The sequence below is a fragment of the Vanellus vanellus genome, assembly GCF_965231255.1.
Source record: "Vanellus vanellus genome assembly, chromosome: 1".
Taxonomy (NCBI): Eukaryota; Metazoa; Chordata; class Aves; order Charadriiformes; family Charadriidae; genus Vanellus; species Vanellus vanellus.
The window spans coordinates 174,942,589-174,961,066 of NC_138905.1; the positions used below are offsets into that span (position 1 = coordinate 174,942,589).

The following is an 18,478-nucleotide window of genomic DNA, read 5'->3' on the forward strand; positions in this document are numbered from 1 at the left end:
ACATCGCTGTACTCTGTCCATGCCAGTACAAACATGGGCCTAAGTTGTGCTATGTGTTTTTAACACCAGCATATATTCTTAGTGGTCTCCTAAATAAAATAACTTGATTTAAGACTTGTTTTAAAGGAGAATAGATGAGGGAAAAAATATTCCTAAATGTTCTAGTGTGTTATTTTCATAACATGAAATAGTTCTATATCATTTCACAGTGTTTTACTGCATAAAGAAGCTGTTTGTACTTGTTCATGCATTGCTATAGGAACCTTTTTTTTTTTTTGGACAAAGACTGTAAAAGTTGAAGTGTTTTCCTTTCATTTTATAGGGCCTTTTATACAGAGCTGCTTTTTGCAGTTTAGCCATACTCCTTTCAAAGCAATGGTTGAATCACAAAACTGAAAGTGTTTAAGATGTTCAGCGTATGAGGCAGTATTACAGCTTTTGTCTCAATGTCAATTGTGTAATAGTGCAAAAGTATTACCTATTCTTTTTCTGCAGAAGCATATTAGGAAAAGATATTAGGAAAATCTGTGTTGTCCAAAGGTAGAATCTTGGAGATCAATATGCTATATTAATAGTCATCCGAGCTTTTGAAAACATCGTGGTTCTTTTTTACTATATCCTATCTTAAACAGTTTCTAAGGTGTTTCTTTGGGATATTACAGTCACAGAAAGTTTGGAAGCTACTCCTGGCATTGAATTCCATATCATTTTATACACATTATTCTCTCAACATACCCTCAAGCTGTGATGTTCAGTGTGAGTGAGCCACTCAGCTAGATGACTTTATTAATTCCATGTGCTGTAATTCCGTCTGAATTGCCCAGGACTGGAGAGTTGTTGGCAACTGTATTGAAAGAATAATGATAATACTTTCCCAAAAATAGAATTCTTCAGCTGTATTATTACTTGTATACAGTCTTTTTGCATTCTCCGGTCTAAGAAGCTTTGAGTTTTGTGGAAAATAAAAAACCTGAATGCACAAGCATGACCTCTTAAGGGAATTTCTGAATGAAGCAGTTCTTTTGGAGGTGCTTGTTTGTTAAAAGAACTTTTGTAGGGATGCACTAGTTTCAATGAAAATTCAGTCACCATCTATGAGCATTTCAAACTGCTGGTCAAATGTAAAGATCCCCATTATAGTAGGTCTGTGTTTACGGTATTACTTGCAAGGCAGAAGACGTAACTCCCACAATCATTCTGTTTGACTTAGCTATGTCTTCTCTATTCCAGCCTTCTACATTGCAAGCAAGTCTTTAATATTCCTCATTAATAGCCCTACCCACCTCTGTATTTAATTATTGTGGGCAGATGACTTTCAGTCTCTTCTCAGATGTTCTTCCCTTAAAAATAATTGCTCATTTTAGGAAATAGGCCTGTCATGTTTGACAAACCACTTTTATTCTTAAATGTGTCAATCACTTCTGGATTATTAAGGTAGGAATGATTGCTGCCCAAGCACTGATTCCAATATTTTTTTAGGTATACTACTTACAAAACAGTGGAATAATAAAATTGATTTATTGATACGTGTAGATGATTATTTAGAAAGGCGTTCCAGCTATTTTCTGGTATTTCTGTTCTCTCAATTTTTAAACCAAAATATAAAGAAAATAAGTGCACAATTTAATTTTGGAGTTCTTCAAGTAATACAGGGTTCTGTACACCCATTGGTCTTTCTGTAACTCCATAAAAAGAGAATTAATAATCACCCCAAAATGTTGTCAATTCAGTAAATTGTAAATTCTGTATTAGCTGCTATTTTTTTTTTACTAGGATTTCTAGAATGCTGTCAAAATGATACGCATTTGCAGAATAAAGTGATGCTGTTAAGATTTGCTTGGTGATGGTTCAAATCTGAGATGCTCTCAAACTCTTGGTGTCTCCCAGCTCGTGCTACTAAGTATTCTTCAAGTTATAACATGGTGTGATAAACTCTGTCTTCTTACTGTAGGCTTCCTATATTTCTAATGCTCATATAGAGTTTTTTGAGAATTGGCATTCAGAAATTAAAACTCTATTTTTAACATGCTAGTTTTTTGAAGCCTTTCATTTGCCTCACAACAAATGTATGTAGTTCTTCAGAAAACCAGTTCCAGATCCTAAGTGGTACTTATTTTTTAAAATTATCTTCAATCTGATCTTGAAAAACAGCATGACAGAATGCTTTTAAAGATATTTGCAAAAATAAGCAAATATTTACCAAAGCCTTGGCACAGAAATACACTTGCCAAAGCCTGATTACATGTTATCTTTCCCTTCTCATCAGTTTTTCTAATCTTTTTCTGCATGTTCTGTTGCATGTGTGTATTATTGTAAATGCTAGGGATTTCTGTTTTTAATTTGGCTGCTCTTCATTTTTTAGCAAAGCGAATATAAATCTCTATTTTGAAATGTTTTAAATAATTGCAGTAAAATATCCATGATCCTTAAAAGCCCTGCTTGTACCTTTCAGCAACTTTATTGCCGTGCATGGGGTGAGATTTTTACGTTTAGCCACAACCAGAATTGTATGTGGCTAAATAAGATTTATGACCTTTCTCTATTATCATCATTTAAACTTTAATTGAGCACCATTTTACTCTGCCTTTCTGGAGAATGACAAGTAACAGGTTGTAGTTTTGACTGTTTTGCCCACTACAGGTGACCAACTGAGTGCCATACTGAATTCCATTCAGTCACGGCCAAATCTCCCAGCTCCTTCCATCTTTGATCAAGCTGCAAAACCTCCCTCTTCCCTAGTCCACAGTCCATTTGTGTTCGGACAGCCCCTTTCCTTCCAGCAGCCTCAGCCACAGCTTCAGAGTAAGTTTGTCAGCCTTACCTGCCTCATCAGTCCATTTCTGCAGCTTTGACGTTGCTGTTCTCAGTTGCTTACCAGCTACTAATCATCCTTCAGTGCACCTTTCTGGTTTTGTTTTGTTAAGTTTTTCATGATTCAGAAGCATGTGAGGTAATGCTCCTAAAGAAGTATACTTTCATTTCAATATTGACAATATTTTGCTTTTATGTGTGTTCTGCAGTGTAGATAAGTCATGAAAGTGCATTTCCAATATTTTATGCAACTCTGGGGTTATAATTAAGGTAAATATTTCATATGGTACAAAATGTTGATAATTCTTTTAACCTCAAAAATGGACTGCTGTAAATTCATAGTTATTAAATTTTCTTGCCTCCTAAATTCCTTTTATTGTCATCACTTCTAACTTTAGGGATGTAGCTGGAAAGTGGGAACAACCTGGCACTACTCACACGAAAGGCTTTGGTAGTCTTCTGTTGAGTGCTCATAGGATTGGCATGGATGTGAAAGTTTGCACCTAGGTGTGAATAGCAGTTAACCTGGTTACTGATGGGAGGACAGGAAACTGTTTAGGTTTTGATTAATGATAAATAAGAGCTCAGCTTTCACGATGGATAGCAGATATTGCAGTACATTCTTCCTTACATACGGAACGGGTATGGCATGGGTCACAGGAATACTGGTCTTCTCCCATCTCCCGTAAACTGTCCTTCAGAAGCGCCTCGGTTCTTTCTTGTGGGACCCTGTCAGTCAGTTCAGTCTCTATGCCTATGCAGTCCTGGATCTATTCAGCTCAGCTTATTGAAGTGACAGTGAAGTGCTTCATGTGAGGACTAGATTAAAATATCTAATTAACTTTTTATAAAGACTATCAGAAATACTCTGACAATGATCTTCTGTACTTATGCTGGACTTAAACCAACATCCTAAAAGCAGAATATTCCAAAATCTACTCATATAAAACAGCCGATTGCCAGTGGCATCAGTGCACCATTACTGAGAATTTGTCAATTGTATATTCATTCCTATCACTTTTAATTTTCTTCTCGTGTCCAGAGTAGTAAACTCAAGAGTTTCTTATTCAGCTTTGCATCAAAAATAACCCTAATCATCTTATTTCAAATTTCAGATTATTTTTCCTTTAGCATTTAGATCTGTGTTGTATGAAAAGCTGTCAATGTTTTTTATTGGCTGCCCAACAAGAACTTGCTCAAGGTATTTGCCAATCCAACAGATGTAGATAAACTGTATTCAGTAAGCTACATCCATGACTTGTGTTTTAATAAGGATCTGATTCAAAAGGAAACCCTTTTTGTCAGATAGGGGGAGCACTGGTAGCCTACAAAATAAAATCATAATGAAACTGGAAAAAGTTTTCAAGTTTGTCTCCGATTTGGGACCTTAGCATAGTACAAGATCTCAACTGATATGGTTATTTGCCTTTCCAGAAGGGCAAAAATTGTCAACCAGAACTGGTATACTGTTGCACTAACTATGATTTGATATAAGCACTTTCTTCCAAACAGTTTATCTGATTTAAGATTCCATGCAAATAATGTAAATTATACATAATGGAGAGAAACATTGACGTTTTTGTTTTCACTATCAAAATTTAAGAATTATTTGGGGGAGATTTCCTGTTTGAATGTCCTTAGTCTTTTGCAGATTTGTTAATCCTCCATTTACAAGTTCATCCAAATTCAGAATATTGTCAGGGGAGGCCTATAAGACTCTATTCATATACTTTTTCAGTTAATAATCAAGGAAATTGAGTGGTATATGGCTGTCTAGATTAAACATTTTATTTTAAGCAGTTATTCTATTATTGTTATATTTCTTGAAACTTTACATATTAGAAAGTAATGGATTAATTTGCAATATGAGATTAATTAGAATAGTAAGACATATATGCAATAAAAATATTAGGCAGAAAAGTCCTATTTAGGTCGAATTCTGCTGTGTGGTTTCTAATCTGTGTTATACCCTGATGCAGCTATAATAGAATTATAACATAAACTATTTTTAAGTGCGCAATTTTCATTTGTTTCCAAAGCACTTTGTAGCCTTCTGTTATCACACATGTAATCAAAAGTTAAATCTATTTAAAAACATATCCCAAGGCTCCATATCAAGTCACTTGGATATTTGCCCTAGACATTCTTAGTTTTAGTTCAAATGATGTGCTCTGTCCTTGAGTGCTTCCTGCAGTAAAGTTAGATCTAAAAAATTAAAATTTATGTTTAGTCAATAGCTGCTATATAAAGTGACTAATGATAGTCTAATAATTGAAAAAAGTTGGGCCAGCCTAGATTTCCATGGCAGCAGAGATTATATACTAAATACTGGTCTTGATTGAAAGTCTTACGTTTTCTGTTCTTCCTCAGATACCCGTCGTCCTGGGGAGAAATTTTATTTGGAAGCATGATTCTGAGGAAAGTTAGGGTCATGCTGAATGCTCTCTAAAGTTATTTCTTTAATTTAGATTTTTATAATAGGAAGGAAAATGTTGGTCCAATTATAAAACATACTCTGTGCCAGTGACAGATGGTAGTTTTTGTTTAGCAGAGTTTGTAACTAGCTGTTCTTTCTGAGGAACGTTTTCTATGCTTGGGGTTTGGTTTGGTTTCCAAACTCATTTGAGGAGGGAAACAGCTTGTCACAACCTTTTATCTTCCGATACAGTGTCTGGTTATTTTTTTGCAGAAAGACTACAGTTTTGGACAACCACTTCCTCAGATATAATGCTTAAAAAGATGAGAAGAGTCTCTGTTATATGTTACATCATAAATAAGTAAACTAACGAGAGCCCTGTGTGTTTTGTCAAAGAACTTGTTACAGAAGGGATAACATAAAAAAGAAGGGGGAACTGTGTCACTCAGTTTTATGTTATTTGCTAGAACTCTGTGAAGGGCTGATTGTTCTGTCCTACTGAATTCCTTAGCAAATTTTCATGCATGGTCACACACAGGAAAAAAGCTGAGATATTGTTTTCTTTTTCACAGGGACAGACAAAATTAGGATGCTCTTGTCATGTATTTTAATTCCTTGTCAGTCTTTTATTCAGTTAAAAGTCAAAAAAAGCTATAAGAGATGGCATAACCTACTTGGAGTTCAGGAACAGCTGTGTAGACTTGGAATCTTAGCAAGGATTTTTTTTTTTCCAGAAAGACCATAAGTTTATGTATGTTTCTTCCTTGATTATTTCAACGAAACAGTCTATAACTACTCCAGCCCATGTGTGCTTGCTTCTGAGAAGTTTGTAGGATCATCATTAACGGATTTGCTCAGGATTTCAGCTTCCCATAGCTGCAAGATTATGACTGGTTGCTTGCTTAATTTGTCCTTGAACTTTGTGAAGGGCACAGAAGACTCAAATTTCTGCTTGAATTCTGAGTATAGGTGGAAACCTGGAGCGTCAAGGAAGATCTCTTTTCTCAACCTTCAGCACTGTGTGCTGGATCATAAAACTCCTTAGATGACACAAGTCAGGCAAACGGGATCTTGCCGTGCATCAGTTATCAAAATTTCACAATTGGCTGTTGAACTCTGTACTTGGGGAGGGAAGTGTGAGACACTGCAGCCACCAACGTTAGACCTCTATGCCGTGTTTCCTCACATCTGAGTTGCTATTGCAAATGAAGAATGGATTTATAGGCTGAAGAGGCTTTGGACCCGCCTTATTAGCCTCATTTGTCACATTCTCCGTCTCCCAGTGCAGCCCTGTCAGCTCTCTGAGCAGCTGCACAGCACAGCTACTGCTTCCTGACTCATCTCAGTCTGGGCAGAAGCTGCAGTGCTGAGATGCTGTTCAATACATTCATAGTATCCCGTCAGGCTGCTTCCTGCCAATCCATGCATATGGTCCCACAGTATATGATCAGCCCCTACCATTCATGTCAGGAGTTCCTTGGCCCTTTAGTATTGTGCTACCACTTTCTTTTTCGTTTTGTTCTTTCCTTTCTACGTGCTAGTTACAGAGCATTTAGAACTGCTGACTTTGCCTGCAGTGCTTCTATCACTGTTTCCTAAACTATGGAGACCAGTTTAAGAACACACAAAAGGCCAGCACACACGTGGAGCATGTAACCCTGCTCAGTAGCGTTCTGAAGGGAGAGAGTATTCTTAACCAAGCACACTGATCTCTTCCATATCGTGTTGAAATGACTTGCCACACAATGCTCTCTGGCTACTTCGGTTTAACTGTTTTTTCAGATGCTGCATATTGCCAAAGCATCATTTCTGAAAATTTGAGCTAGTAAGTTGAACGGTTTCATACCCTAGGCTTTGTGGATTTGATAATTAAAGATACGTATGAAGCATACATTTGTCTAGGTCAACCCAAAACCATCCTTGAGGGACTGGTAGGGTAAGGTTTGGAGAAAGAGCATAAATTATGTCAAGCTTTACTTTAGAGATAAATTTGTTTTATCACATCTTCAGAAATTGTAGTTACAGATCATAAAATTACAGAATTATTTTTGTCTACCCTGCTAGCACAAGAACGCTTCTTTCCGTTAATAAACTTGTGGCTCAAGTATTGGTGCTCCAAACCCTACCTTTGGGTAAAGGACATTGCTAATATTTGTCTAATGATACTGCATTTCAGCTTTTGCTTTCATTCACTCACTCATTCCCCTCCTATAACAGTACCTAATACTTTTCTCCATCTTTAATATTTAATATTCAAATGTTTGTTGACTTCAGTATATTCTTTTACTCACCAAAAAAAAAAGTCCTTGTCCAGCTGTCACTATGGCATTTGGCATTTTCAGAATGCAAAAAAAACCAAACATTGATTCCAGTGCTTGAGAAAATTCGGCTAACGGCCGTATTGTAGCTTCCATGTCAGTAACAGCAAGCAAAAGAGGAATGCATTCTTTTTGAAGAGGTATCCATTGCTTAGGCAAAAGGGCAAAAGCAGGTCAGTGGTTTCCTTCATCATCATGCAGAAAAGCAGTTTCATTTCGGAGGAAACTTTGACTTATCTCCACTCTCCAGAGACATTTTACTGGTTTGCTTTAAAGTTTGTTTAAAAAAAAAACCAAACGTGGACCAGTTGGTGGTATGTCATGCCTCCTGGATTGGTTTACCAGCGTTTCCTCAGAGGAAGTAGGCATGGCTGTTAGAAGACTGCTTCCTGCTTTTGGGATTGAACTGCCTCCTATGTCTCTATATTGTGTAGCTTTTCAAGCTATTCCCATGTTGAAGGAAAGAGTGTGACTAAAGATATGCTGTCACAGTCGAATGTGATGCGAGACAGGCCTCGCCTACCTTATATTTCAAGTCTTTGTAGACTTTGAGGGTGATTCAAAAAGAAGGAATCCTGACAAAAAAAATGCTCCCTGTGACTGATTGGTTATCCTGGATACATTGTTTGCCAAGGCAGCAAGGAGATTATGTGGGAATCTCATTCTCTTCAACCCACAGTCCCCTTGAAATGATTGAGAAGTATTACATTGTTGAACATAAACTAGATGACAACATTTTAAAATGTAAGTATTCTCGAACATAGAATGAAATAATGAAGTGTAAATATGCTTTCATGAAAGTGGATTTAGTAAAGATTGTCATTTAATTATTCACAGAGTGGAATGATAGTGTATCAAATATGGTTGGACTCAATCTTAAAGGTCCTTTCCAACCTAGACAATTCTGTGATTCTATGAAATTTTAGGGTTGCCTCTACTGCTACTTTGTGCTCCTCGTGTGTTTTTCTGCATTTTACCTTTAAAAATTGGTGGAGTGACATCCTGTTACTCAGAAGCTCTATAGTTAGTATAGGATCTCTCCAAATCATTTGTAGGCGTCGAAGTAGGTAATAGTGTTCTTAAATCTATGCTAATATTGGATTGAGAAAATAGAGATTATTTTCTTGTTTTTAAAAATAAAATTTGTACTTCAAATGTGTGAACACCTTCTCATTGTAGAGTCTGTACAACTATAGCTCATTGCGTAAGATAGGGGTTTTAATATATTTAGGTGTACAAGTTAGTAACTGTAGTACCAGACAAAAAGATGTCTTAAGCACTGCAGGAATTGAAATATCTTACTTTCAATACACTTATCTTATTCCACGTATACAAACGGGTCTCTCTAAGATACCCTCTAGAGTATCTTCTAACATACAAATTCTCTTTTTCTGAAGGAAGGAATAGGAATTGGAATTAGAATTAAAAACATTATAGGAAAATTGAATGATAGACTTGAAACTAAAAGTCCCTGCTGTTATCTCACTCCAAGTTTTGTTTGGAGCTGTACCTCTAACAGATTTGGTGTCAGTAGACTCTCTACTGAAATTAATTTGGGTTATATCAGAATTGAACTTTGTTAATTTTGCCTTAAGAAAAAAACTATTTTTAAGGGTTGATACGGATTTGTTTGTATGTCTATACTGTTTGATAGAAACTCTTCTGCTGGTAGTTGTGTCTCTTGATTGTATTGAGAAACTACAGCTCACGTTACATATATGAAGTTTTTCAAAATGTTATGTTGTTGAGGTGTATTCAGATTTGAAAACAAATAGTTTTGGTGGATTTAATATATTTTTCTTCATTCTTTCCAGTGATTAGTGAGAGTTTCCCACACAAGCATCTGGAGGTTCTCTAATTTTCTCAAAAGAATACAAGGATTGGTCATCTAGACGGCCATATTGCAGTTTTAAATAATTCCCTGAATTTACAGATTAGAAGTTGACATTTCAAACCAGAGTTCAGTTCAAAACTCAATACTGCTGGATTTTATAATAAACCATAAATTTCATTGGCTAGTCTACACATACTACATTTTTAGATCCTAGAAACTAATACTAAAATCACAGAAGATCTTTTATTCTTTTAAGATTTAGATCTGGAAAAATATTTTGAAGTAACTGTTTCTCACATCAAGCTAGTGTAGGAGTCTAAACAATGAATTCAGAATAAAGGAGATGCATATCATTTGAAATGCTTGTTTTTATCTTTACTGCTTTTTCCATTGAACCTGTGCTGCTTCTGTGCAACTGTTTTCCACTGTAGAATCTCCATCCTGCTGCCTTGCTTCTCGTGAGCGTATTTACAAAACTAGTGATGTAGCTGGGCCTGCCTCTGCTATTTCATCTCTCTCTCACAAACTGAAGGGTGGGTATGCATGCCAACATAGGAAGGTTATTCACGTTTTTACATTCAAAATGTTTTTTGGGGTTTTTTTCCTCCATTCATTTTCATTTCATTCGCTTAATAAAATATTGTTTTGAAAGTAAACGTTCAAGTTTGGTATTTGTTGGGAGCTTGTTTGATATAACCGTTCAGTGTTGCCTTCCTGAGTTGCAGCAACTTCGTGATACGTGATCTAGCTATCTCTTTCTGCTTTGTAAACAGAAAGGTGACTGTTAATCTAATCTAATAACATCTGTTTTCAAACAATAGGTAAATGAAATATGGAAGAAGAAAGAGGGAAAAAATATATGGGTGGTTTTTTGTTTACAGTTAAAGCAGTTTGCTACATGATTATGCATTTTTTATTTTTGGAGATTTTTTTTTTCTGAAAAAAAAAAATTAGTCTAGAATGCTAATTTGCCTGTGTATGTGCAAGTCCAAACTTTTTCTTTTAAAAAACATAAGATTTTTTTTTATTATTGCTGGAAGCTACTGTTAAGCTATGCCTTTCATAAGCAGTTTTGTTCTAGAATGTTTTTCTGCTTGATATTCACTAGTCATGCATATACTTTGAATTTTATACATTGCTGAATGGTTTGCACTGTTTTATGTCCTCTTAGAAGACTATTCTTTTCACTATTTTTTCCTTTATGAGGAATTCTGTAAAAGGTTCTGTCTAGAGTATTTTCTCATCTGGCAGACCTTAAATTCATAGTTTCATTTGTTTCTGGGAAAAGTGTGTGTTAAAGTATTTATAATTTACATTTCTGAATTAATATATCACAAAGTAGATATCTCAAAATAGCTCATCAGGAGAACTGGTGGATAACTGAGCTGCCGTGAGCGAAATGCTTGGACTGATATTTAAGAAACTTATTAGTTGGTGTCTTTTTTTTTTCTTTTTAGCTAGAACAAGCATTTTATAAACCATGATGTACCATGCTATTTCTTCTCTTCCTCTCCCCCCAAAAATATGATAGAACTTGTAAGAAAAAAGAATAAAGACAGAGAAGTATGAACTCCTACCATGTCCTGTGTCCTGGGAAACCAGGAGAGTACCCTAACCTTCAGTCTTGTTAAATACTCCAATATAGGTGTCCTTCACTTTTTCCTGTTGCTGTTTGTATTATTATAAGCTACTTAAATATGGAGATGGCAAAATAAAAAGAATTGTTTTGTAGCCCGAAGAAACATCTGGGTTGCTAGACTTTACTCAAAAAAACCCATTTGGTTTTGTATTGTGAGATATGACAGTAGGAAAATTTGAGATCACTCTGTGCTTCTATATATTTTCTAGCACAGGGATAAGACTTCATGATTGAGAACTAGAAGAATAGTTGGTTCAGATGCCATAATGCAGAAGGAAGTAAATGCATATTTTCCACCTTCTAAGTAAATACTGAAGGCACTGGATAAAAGATGACTGCCTGTCCTCTCTGTTCCCATTAGAAATGAAGGTCCAAATTTGCAAATATCCTCTGATTAATTGAAAGTTTGTTTTTCTTTTAGCAAATAGTTATTTCCCCAAAAATGTACCCAGATGAGTGGAAATAACCTTTTTAGTGTCTGGAATAATAAATTCATCCAAAGTACTGTGACCTAATTCTACAAGCTTTACTAGAGAAACTTCTTCATGTTTAACTAGTGAAAACCCATTCAAATCAGAAGGACTTAACTATACATTCAAGACTTTGCAATGTAATGCTTTGTGGAGAGACAGTTGTATTTAATTCACAACTGCTGCATTGCTTGCCCCTAATTTCAACATTGCTTGTTTGAGTTTTTAAAATACAATTCTACAAGAGAGACTGAGTGTGTTCACAGAGTTATTAGAAGCGGATTGCTTTAATTAGCTACTTACTTGCATATACTTGTTTTGTCTGTATTTCTATTAAGCTACCCATAGTTTTAATAGTTCCGTAGATGTGTGTACAAAGTCAATGTGTGTATGTACAATAAATTAGTGCATCAAAATAAGAGAGCATCGTAGCCCAGAGTTGATCACTTAACTTAGTGGTTGAAAAAGGTGGGGTTTTTTTTAAGCAGCTTGTGTTCTGGTAGTAGAACATTGATAATTTGTGATCTTAGAAAGGTAGATACCTCAGATTATCAATGTGAATCATTTTAAGCATGTTTGTAAACCTCTTGCCCAATTTGCCTTATAGCTGTATTTACTTCCTATGTTTCCTGACATTTGAGCATTAAAGAAGATAAATACAATTGACCTTTCTATACGTCCGTTGTTACAGTCAGGCTGACGCACATAGAGATAATAAATAAAGAATCCCTGATTTCTGCTGCAACTGTGGTAAACTTAGTTAACTTCTGGCATTTTACCTAAGGTTGTAAATTGTGCGTCCTTTACTAGCGTTTTGTGGAACTAATGAACCGTGCCTTTTGATACCTCCATAGTAGTGTTTCCTCTGTAAATATTTCCTAACACTTGTTTATATGTATCTTTGGGAGAAGAAATGTATTGAAAATATTTTAGTGGAAAAAAATCCCTTTATATTTTCTTTCATTTTGATGTGAACAGAATCATAGTTTTGATTGTTATCTTTTGTTCAGGTCTTTAATCCTTGTTTTCTATTATTAAAGGTATCGCTGTCGACATGTAATAATTTAATTATAAAATATTCTACACAGGTGACCGAATGAATTTCACAGGAGCTGCTAGACCTATTTCTCCAGCAGGAAAATCAGACATGTTATCAAAACACAGAGCTGACAGCAGGTCACCCAAGCTTGATGTGCGAATGAATAGAGCTGCTGCTGCTGCTGACCAGAAGAAACCTAGGAATACAGAAGGCTTATCTGCCAGTGAGTCTCTTATGCTAAAATCAGATGCTGCAAAATTGCGGTCAGACTCTCACAGCAGGTCTTTGTCTCCAAATCATAACACTTTGCAAACACTAAAAACCGATGGAAGAACAACTACTGGTCTGAGAGCTGAATCTCCAGGGCCAGGAACCCGGTCGTCTTCTCCAAAGACAAAGACGCTTACAGCTGTTAGATCTGGTGCTAGTTCTCCACGATCCTCATCACCACATGACAAAACTCTACCTCAGAAACCTTCATCCCCTGTAAAAACAAAGCTTGATCCTCCTCGAGAACGCTCCAAATCAGATTCTTACACATTAGATCCGGACACCCTTCGCAAAAAGAAAGTACCGCTAACAGAACCCTTAAGGGGGAGGTCCACTTCACCCAAACCAAAAATTATTGCAAAAGATGGAAAACCTGTTACAGAAACTGAAAATAGAGCTCCTTCCCCTCATGTCGTACAAGAAAATCTTCACAGTGAGGTAGTTGAAGTATGTACTTCAAGTACTTTAAAGACTAACAGCATTACAGATAGCACCTGTGAAGACAACACAGAATTCAGAAGTCTGGACGATGGTTCTAATAAAGTTCATTTCAGCATAGGAAAAGCACCGCTGAAAGATGAGCAAGACATGAGAGCATCTCCAAAAGTAAGCCGTAAATGTGCTGGTAGGCACACAAGACCCAAAAAGGAGAAATCCAGCTTTCTTTTCAAAGGAGATGGTTCCAAGCCTGTGGAGCCTGCCAAGCAAGCAATGTCACCTTCCGTTGCAGAATGTGCTAGAGCTGTATTTGCTGCGTTTCTTTGGCATGAAGGAATAGTTCATGATGCTATGGCGTGTTCATCTTTTTTGAAGTTTAATCCAGAACTGTCTAAAGAGCACGCACCAATACGAAGCAGTCTTACTCAACAACCTGCAGAGGAAAAAGAAACCAAGTTGAAAAATAGACATTCACTGGAAATATCGTCTGCTCTTAACATGTTCAACATCTCACCGCATGGACCAGATATATCTAAAATGGGTAGCATCAATAAAAACAAAGTCCTCTCCATGTTAAAGGAACCACCTCTGCATGAAAAGTGTGAGGACGGAAAAACTGAAACTACCTCCTTTGAAACATCCAGTCATCACACAATGAAATCTAAGTCTCCTCTTCCATTAACGCTGCAGCACTTGGTAGCTTTCTGGGAAGATATTTCTTTAGCAACTATTAAAGCAGCTTCCCAAAACATGATTTTTCCAAGTCCTGGTTCTTGCGCAGTATTAAAGAAGAAGGAAAGTGACAAAGATAACAAGAAAACCAAAAAAGAGAAAAAGAAAAAAGAAAAGGTTGAGACTAGGCCAAGGGGAAATCTTTTTGGTGAGATGGCTCAGCTTGCAGTGGGAGGACCTGAAAAAGACACCATCTGTGAGTTGTGTGGAGAATCCCATCCATATCCAGTGACTTACCACATGAGACAAGCTCATCCAGGTAAGATTACATATGTTTTAATTCCCTTGTCCATCTGTTAAATAGATTTCACACAGACATTTTGGTATTAGTTACTGTTATGAAAATGTGTCAGACTGTCTTGCCTAACATTTTAACGCAGTTAAGTTGACTATATAAGCTAAATTAAAACCTACACATGCTTATTTACAAATTATTTACAGTTTGTGTATGTAATTTTAAGTAGTTATGGGTCTGAGCTTTAAAGATGCTGATGAAAGTTGTTTGAAACAAGGCCAAAATAAGGAGCTGACTTTACAGTAGCTCTTCAGAAACATGCCATTTGTAACTCTTCAGCTCTTCAGGACTTGAAACTCTGCTGAGAAAATTTGAAATAAAAAGTATGAGATTGCTTAATTAGAGTTTCTATGTTGTCAGAAGTTTTCTATTACTATTCGACTGTGAATCGTAGAAAACTTTATCTGTTGTCAGCACTGGGTATCAGTGGCTTAATTTTTTGGGTTTAAATCCACTTTGAGTCTCTAGACAATTTGTATTGTAAAATACAACCCAAGTCTGCTATTTTGTCTCTGGGTCCCTGATTTTTTTTCAGGAGTTTGTTTAATTTTAGGAAAATTAGGTAAACCAGTGCTAGCTAGACATTAGTCAACTGAGTTCAAAAGATCCATAAATTGTGTTTTCTTTAGAAAAGGGATCACTAATAGAAGGGATTAGCTACAATATAACTAGTAATAAGTAGCCTTGTTAAAGACAAAATTATTTCTGTGTTTTCTAGCTTGTAAACATAAGTAAGTATTTTTTCAGTTAGTAAAGTTCAGGCTGATGTTGTGTGGGCTCATTTTAGCACTGTATGCAAAGTTAAAGCAGAATTAAGGAAAGTTATTATTCAGCAATTGTCAATGCCCCAAATCTTTCTGAGAAACAGTAGTCGTCAAAGGAATGCAGTTCATTCCCTTTTAAGCTTTGTTGGACAGGGGGGGTATGTTTGTTAAATTATAGATAATGTTGGCTAACATGTAATACTGACCTTACCGGCACTTAGCTGTCTGAACACGGAGCTGTTGATGCTTTGGACAAGTTCATAGTAAAAATCTGAAAACTATAGTGTGTGTGGAATCTTTGGACAGTGGTGGGACATGTGGACATGCATCTTGTTTTTTAATCAGCTCAGAGATAGAGAAAAGGAGAAAATGAGGCCAGGAAAACACAAGCATCTTCCTTTCCCCTCTTGATCTCTCTTTCACAGTAATAAATATTATATTAATAATCCTTCTTTTGAAATAACTTTTTTTTTCATCTTTTTCCCCCGATGTAGGTTGTGGCCGTTACGCTGGTGGCCAAGGTTATAATAGCATTGGGCATTTTTGTGGAGGATGGGCTGGTAATTGTGGTGATGGTGGTATCGGAGGAAGCACTTGGTATTTGGTTTGTGACCGATGCAGAGAAAAATATCTCCGTGAAAAGCAAGCAGCAGCAAGAGAGAAGGTATTTTTATCTTTTCCTCGTACGCTTAGCTCTCTATCTGCTTAATAATACTGTGTTCGCAACTTGAAAATAAGGTAGGGCCAGTTTAAAAATTTGGCGCTTCAGAATTTTGGAAGGTTTTGGAATATCCACTTATGTCATTGATAGCTTTAAAACAGTAAGATAGAAACTTTGCTGATTAATTCTGACCAGATTTCTTCCCTTTAGACAGTAGTGTTTTCAAATTTTTTAGGTAATTCTCTTTTTTATCCCAATACAACTGCAGTATCGAATGTAGTACCTAATTTTGTTGAAGTGGGTGTCAGTTTATTGAACTTTGAATTCTGTTTTGTTTACTGAAATATGAGTACTGTTTTAACTTCATATGTTTCTAGTTTCTTTAATCATCTTAATCATCCGGATCATTAGATACAAATGCCAAACACTGGGTAAACTAGAGCAATTTTCAGTAGAAATAATATAAAAGATATTCTTCTTGTATTGGTCTTCCATGACCAGTTTCAAACTCTTGCTTAAAGTATACAAATACGTTGAGGTTTTAAGACAAACAGAACAATGTTAATTTACCTTTAGTTTTGAAACTAAATTGTTAAAACATTTTGCACACAAAATTCATCCTGAGGCAAACATCAAAACTTTCAGCTGTTAATTAAAAGTTTGTGAAGTTATGAAAACAATAGAAGTGCCATTTTGCAAAACAAAGCACTTTATAACAGGAAGAATCAAGCAACTTCAGTATAAGTGACATTGTCAGCTCTTGCTATGATGAAGTATAATTTAAATATACCTTTTTAAAATTTTTTTAGATTAAACAATCTAGGAGAAAACCAATGCAAGTTAAGACTCCTCGTGCCTTGCCAACTATGGAAGCTCATCAAGTGATTAAAGCCAATGCACTATATTTACTGTCGCTGAGTAGCGCTGCTGAGCCCAGTATCCTCTGCTATCACCCTGCAAAAGCATTCCAATCTCAACTTCCTAGTGTCAAAGAAGGAATTTCTGAAGACTTTCCCATTAAAATGCCATGTCTCTATCTACAGACTTTAGCAAGGTAATGAAAGGAAGTTTATAAATACTGATTTTAATACTCCGTGTTGGATAAAAATGTGTGTATAAACTAAACTGAAACTTAAATAGAAAAATACATGTTTTCCTAATTCTTTATGATATTTGCTCATCTTTCTGTTCTGTTTCCATGATCTTGTTCAGTTTCTTAGACTGTATTTGCTCCAAGGATCAAATATACCCAGAGTAGCTTTTGGATGCTAAATATTTTTTAACAAGACTTTAGTTCCTGTCCAAAGAATGTAGCATTTCCTGAAAAGTTTAACTTGCTGCATTAGTAGCAGACATATATGCTATTTTTCTCTCTTCGCAGTTAAAAATAGTAAGAAGGAAACCAGAGGACTTGTGCTTACTTGGTATTTCAAAGTAGATTTCACTGTAGTGTCTCATGTTTATGATGGGATAGACATTTGGGCCTAAAATACATAATGGAAATACCTAGTGAAAATATTGAAAGATAGCAAAGGGTGATCCCCACTCTTTGTTGGTTGAAAATGCCAGTCACAACCAGCTTAAATGTAGTAGATGAGTAAATGAATAGCATTGGCTGCTTAAATGTATTGTCAAAGGACTTTTGTCTATATGTGTGTTTCAGGAACTTGTAATCCTCAATCCTAATTTTAAAATCTCGTTTGATGTAGGCATCATCATGAAAATTTTGTTGGGTACCAGGATGACAACCTCTTCCAGGATGAGATGAGGTACCTGCGCTCAACATCGGTACCTGCACCGTACATCTCAGTTACTCCTGATGCAAGCCCTAATGTCTTTGAAGAGCCAGAGAGTAACATGAAATCTATGCCCCCAAGGTACTTACTTGTAATTCTAAGTACTTTGTACAAATGCTAAAGCATTAGCATAACACTAATTTTTTTTATTTTATTTTTTAAGAAAAAGGAAAACTTTGCTATAGTTAAGTAGCTAAAGTATCAGATCAGCCCAGATCAATCTCTGAAATGACAGCAAAAAAGCCAAATTGTTATGATGCTGTAATTAGAACAGTGAATCATAGCATATCAAGTGTATTTTCAACCTCTAGCAATGCAAGTTTGCAAATCGGATTTGAAATTTTTAACTGTGATGCCGGCCAATTGCTTCTCTCTGGAAAGGTCTTGGGTTTACGATCTAAATATGAAAAATCAATTTCTGAACAAACATAAAGACTCCAAGCATACCTCAGGGAAAATTTATCCATAGTCCTTACATCAGGTCTGCTTATTTCCCCATAGAGGCAAATACAATTTTTCCAGAATCTCCAGAATTGCAGAACTGAAGAAGTGATCTAAAGAGCAAGGTCCACGCTGTTGCGAACTCCTTGAAAATGTAGTATTTTTTCCCTCTATTTCTATTCGTTAACACAACTGACTGTAGTGCAGATTAATGGCCTTTTTAGAGGAAGTAGCAGTTATCCTCCTTCCAGGATTTCATTCTGAAGAAAAGTTTGAGCAGGAGGGAATTTCTTTACCTTACATTTTTCAAAGCAAATGTTACTGCTGCTTTCTGGGGGAAGTTAAAATGTCACTGCAGAAATTACAAAGTAATGCTGTATAGGACCAGGAGTGCTAGATGGTTTCTGTCAAGTTAAGCTAGTTTCTTATCTCATTAAGTTTACTATGATTTACAGAAATTTTTGTTTTGCCAAGGCAGAAAATGCTTTTACTGTTACTTAATAATAGTCCAGAATCAACTTAGATGCTCAGTGTTTTCAGATGTCAAACAGTGA

At 35.9% G+C, this 18,478-nt stretch overlaps 1 protein-coding gene across 1 annotated transcript in view; it reads left to right on the plus strand.

Annotated features, from left to right (window-relative positions):
• Positions 1-18,478, plus strand: part of MYCBP2 (MYC binding protein 2) — a gene marked incomplete at its 5' end in the record, with an annotated part of 208,140 nt that overhangs the window by 154,416 nt on the left and 35,246 nt on the right. Inside the window, 4 exons of the mRNA XM_082498138.1 lie at positions 12,577-14,226; positions 15,521-15,690; positions 16,497-16,741; positions 17,397-17,564. Of these exons, the coding sequence (XP_082354264.1) occupies positions 12,577-14,226; positions 15,521-15,690; positions 16,497-16,741; positions 17,397-17,564 (2,233 nt within the window). The remainder of the gene's footprint in view (positions 1-12,576; positions 14,227-15,520; positions 15,691-16,496; positions 16,742-17,396; positions 17,565-18,478) is intronic.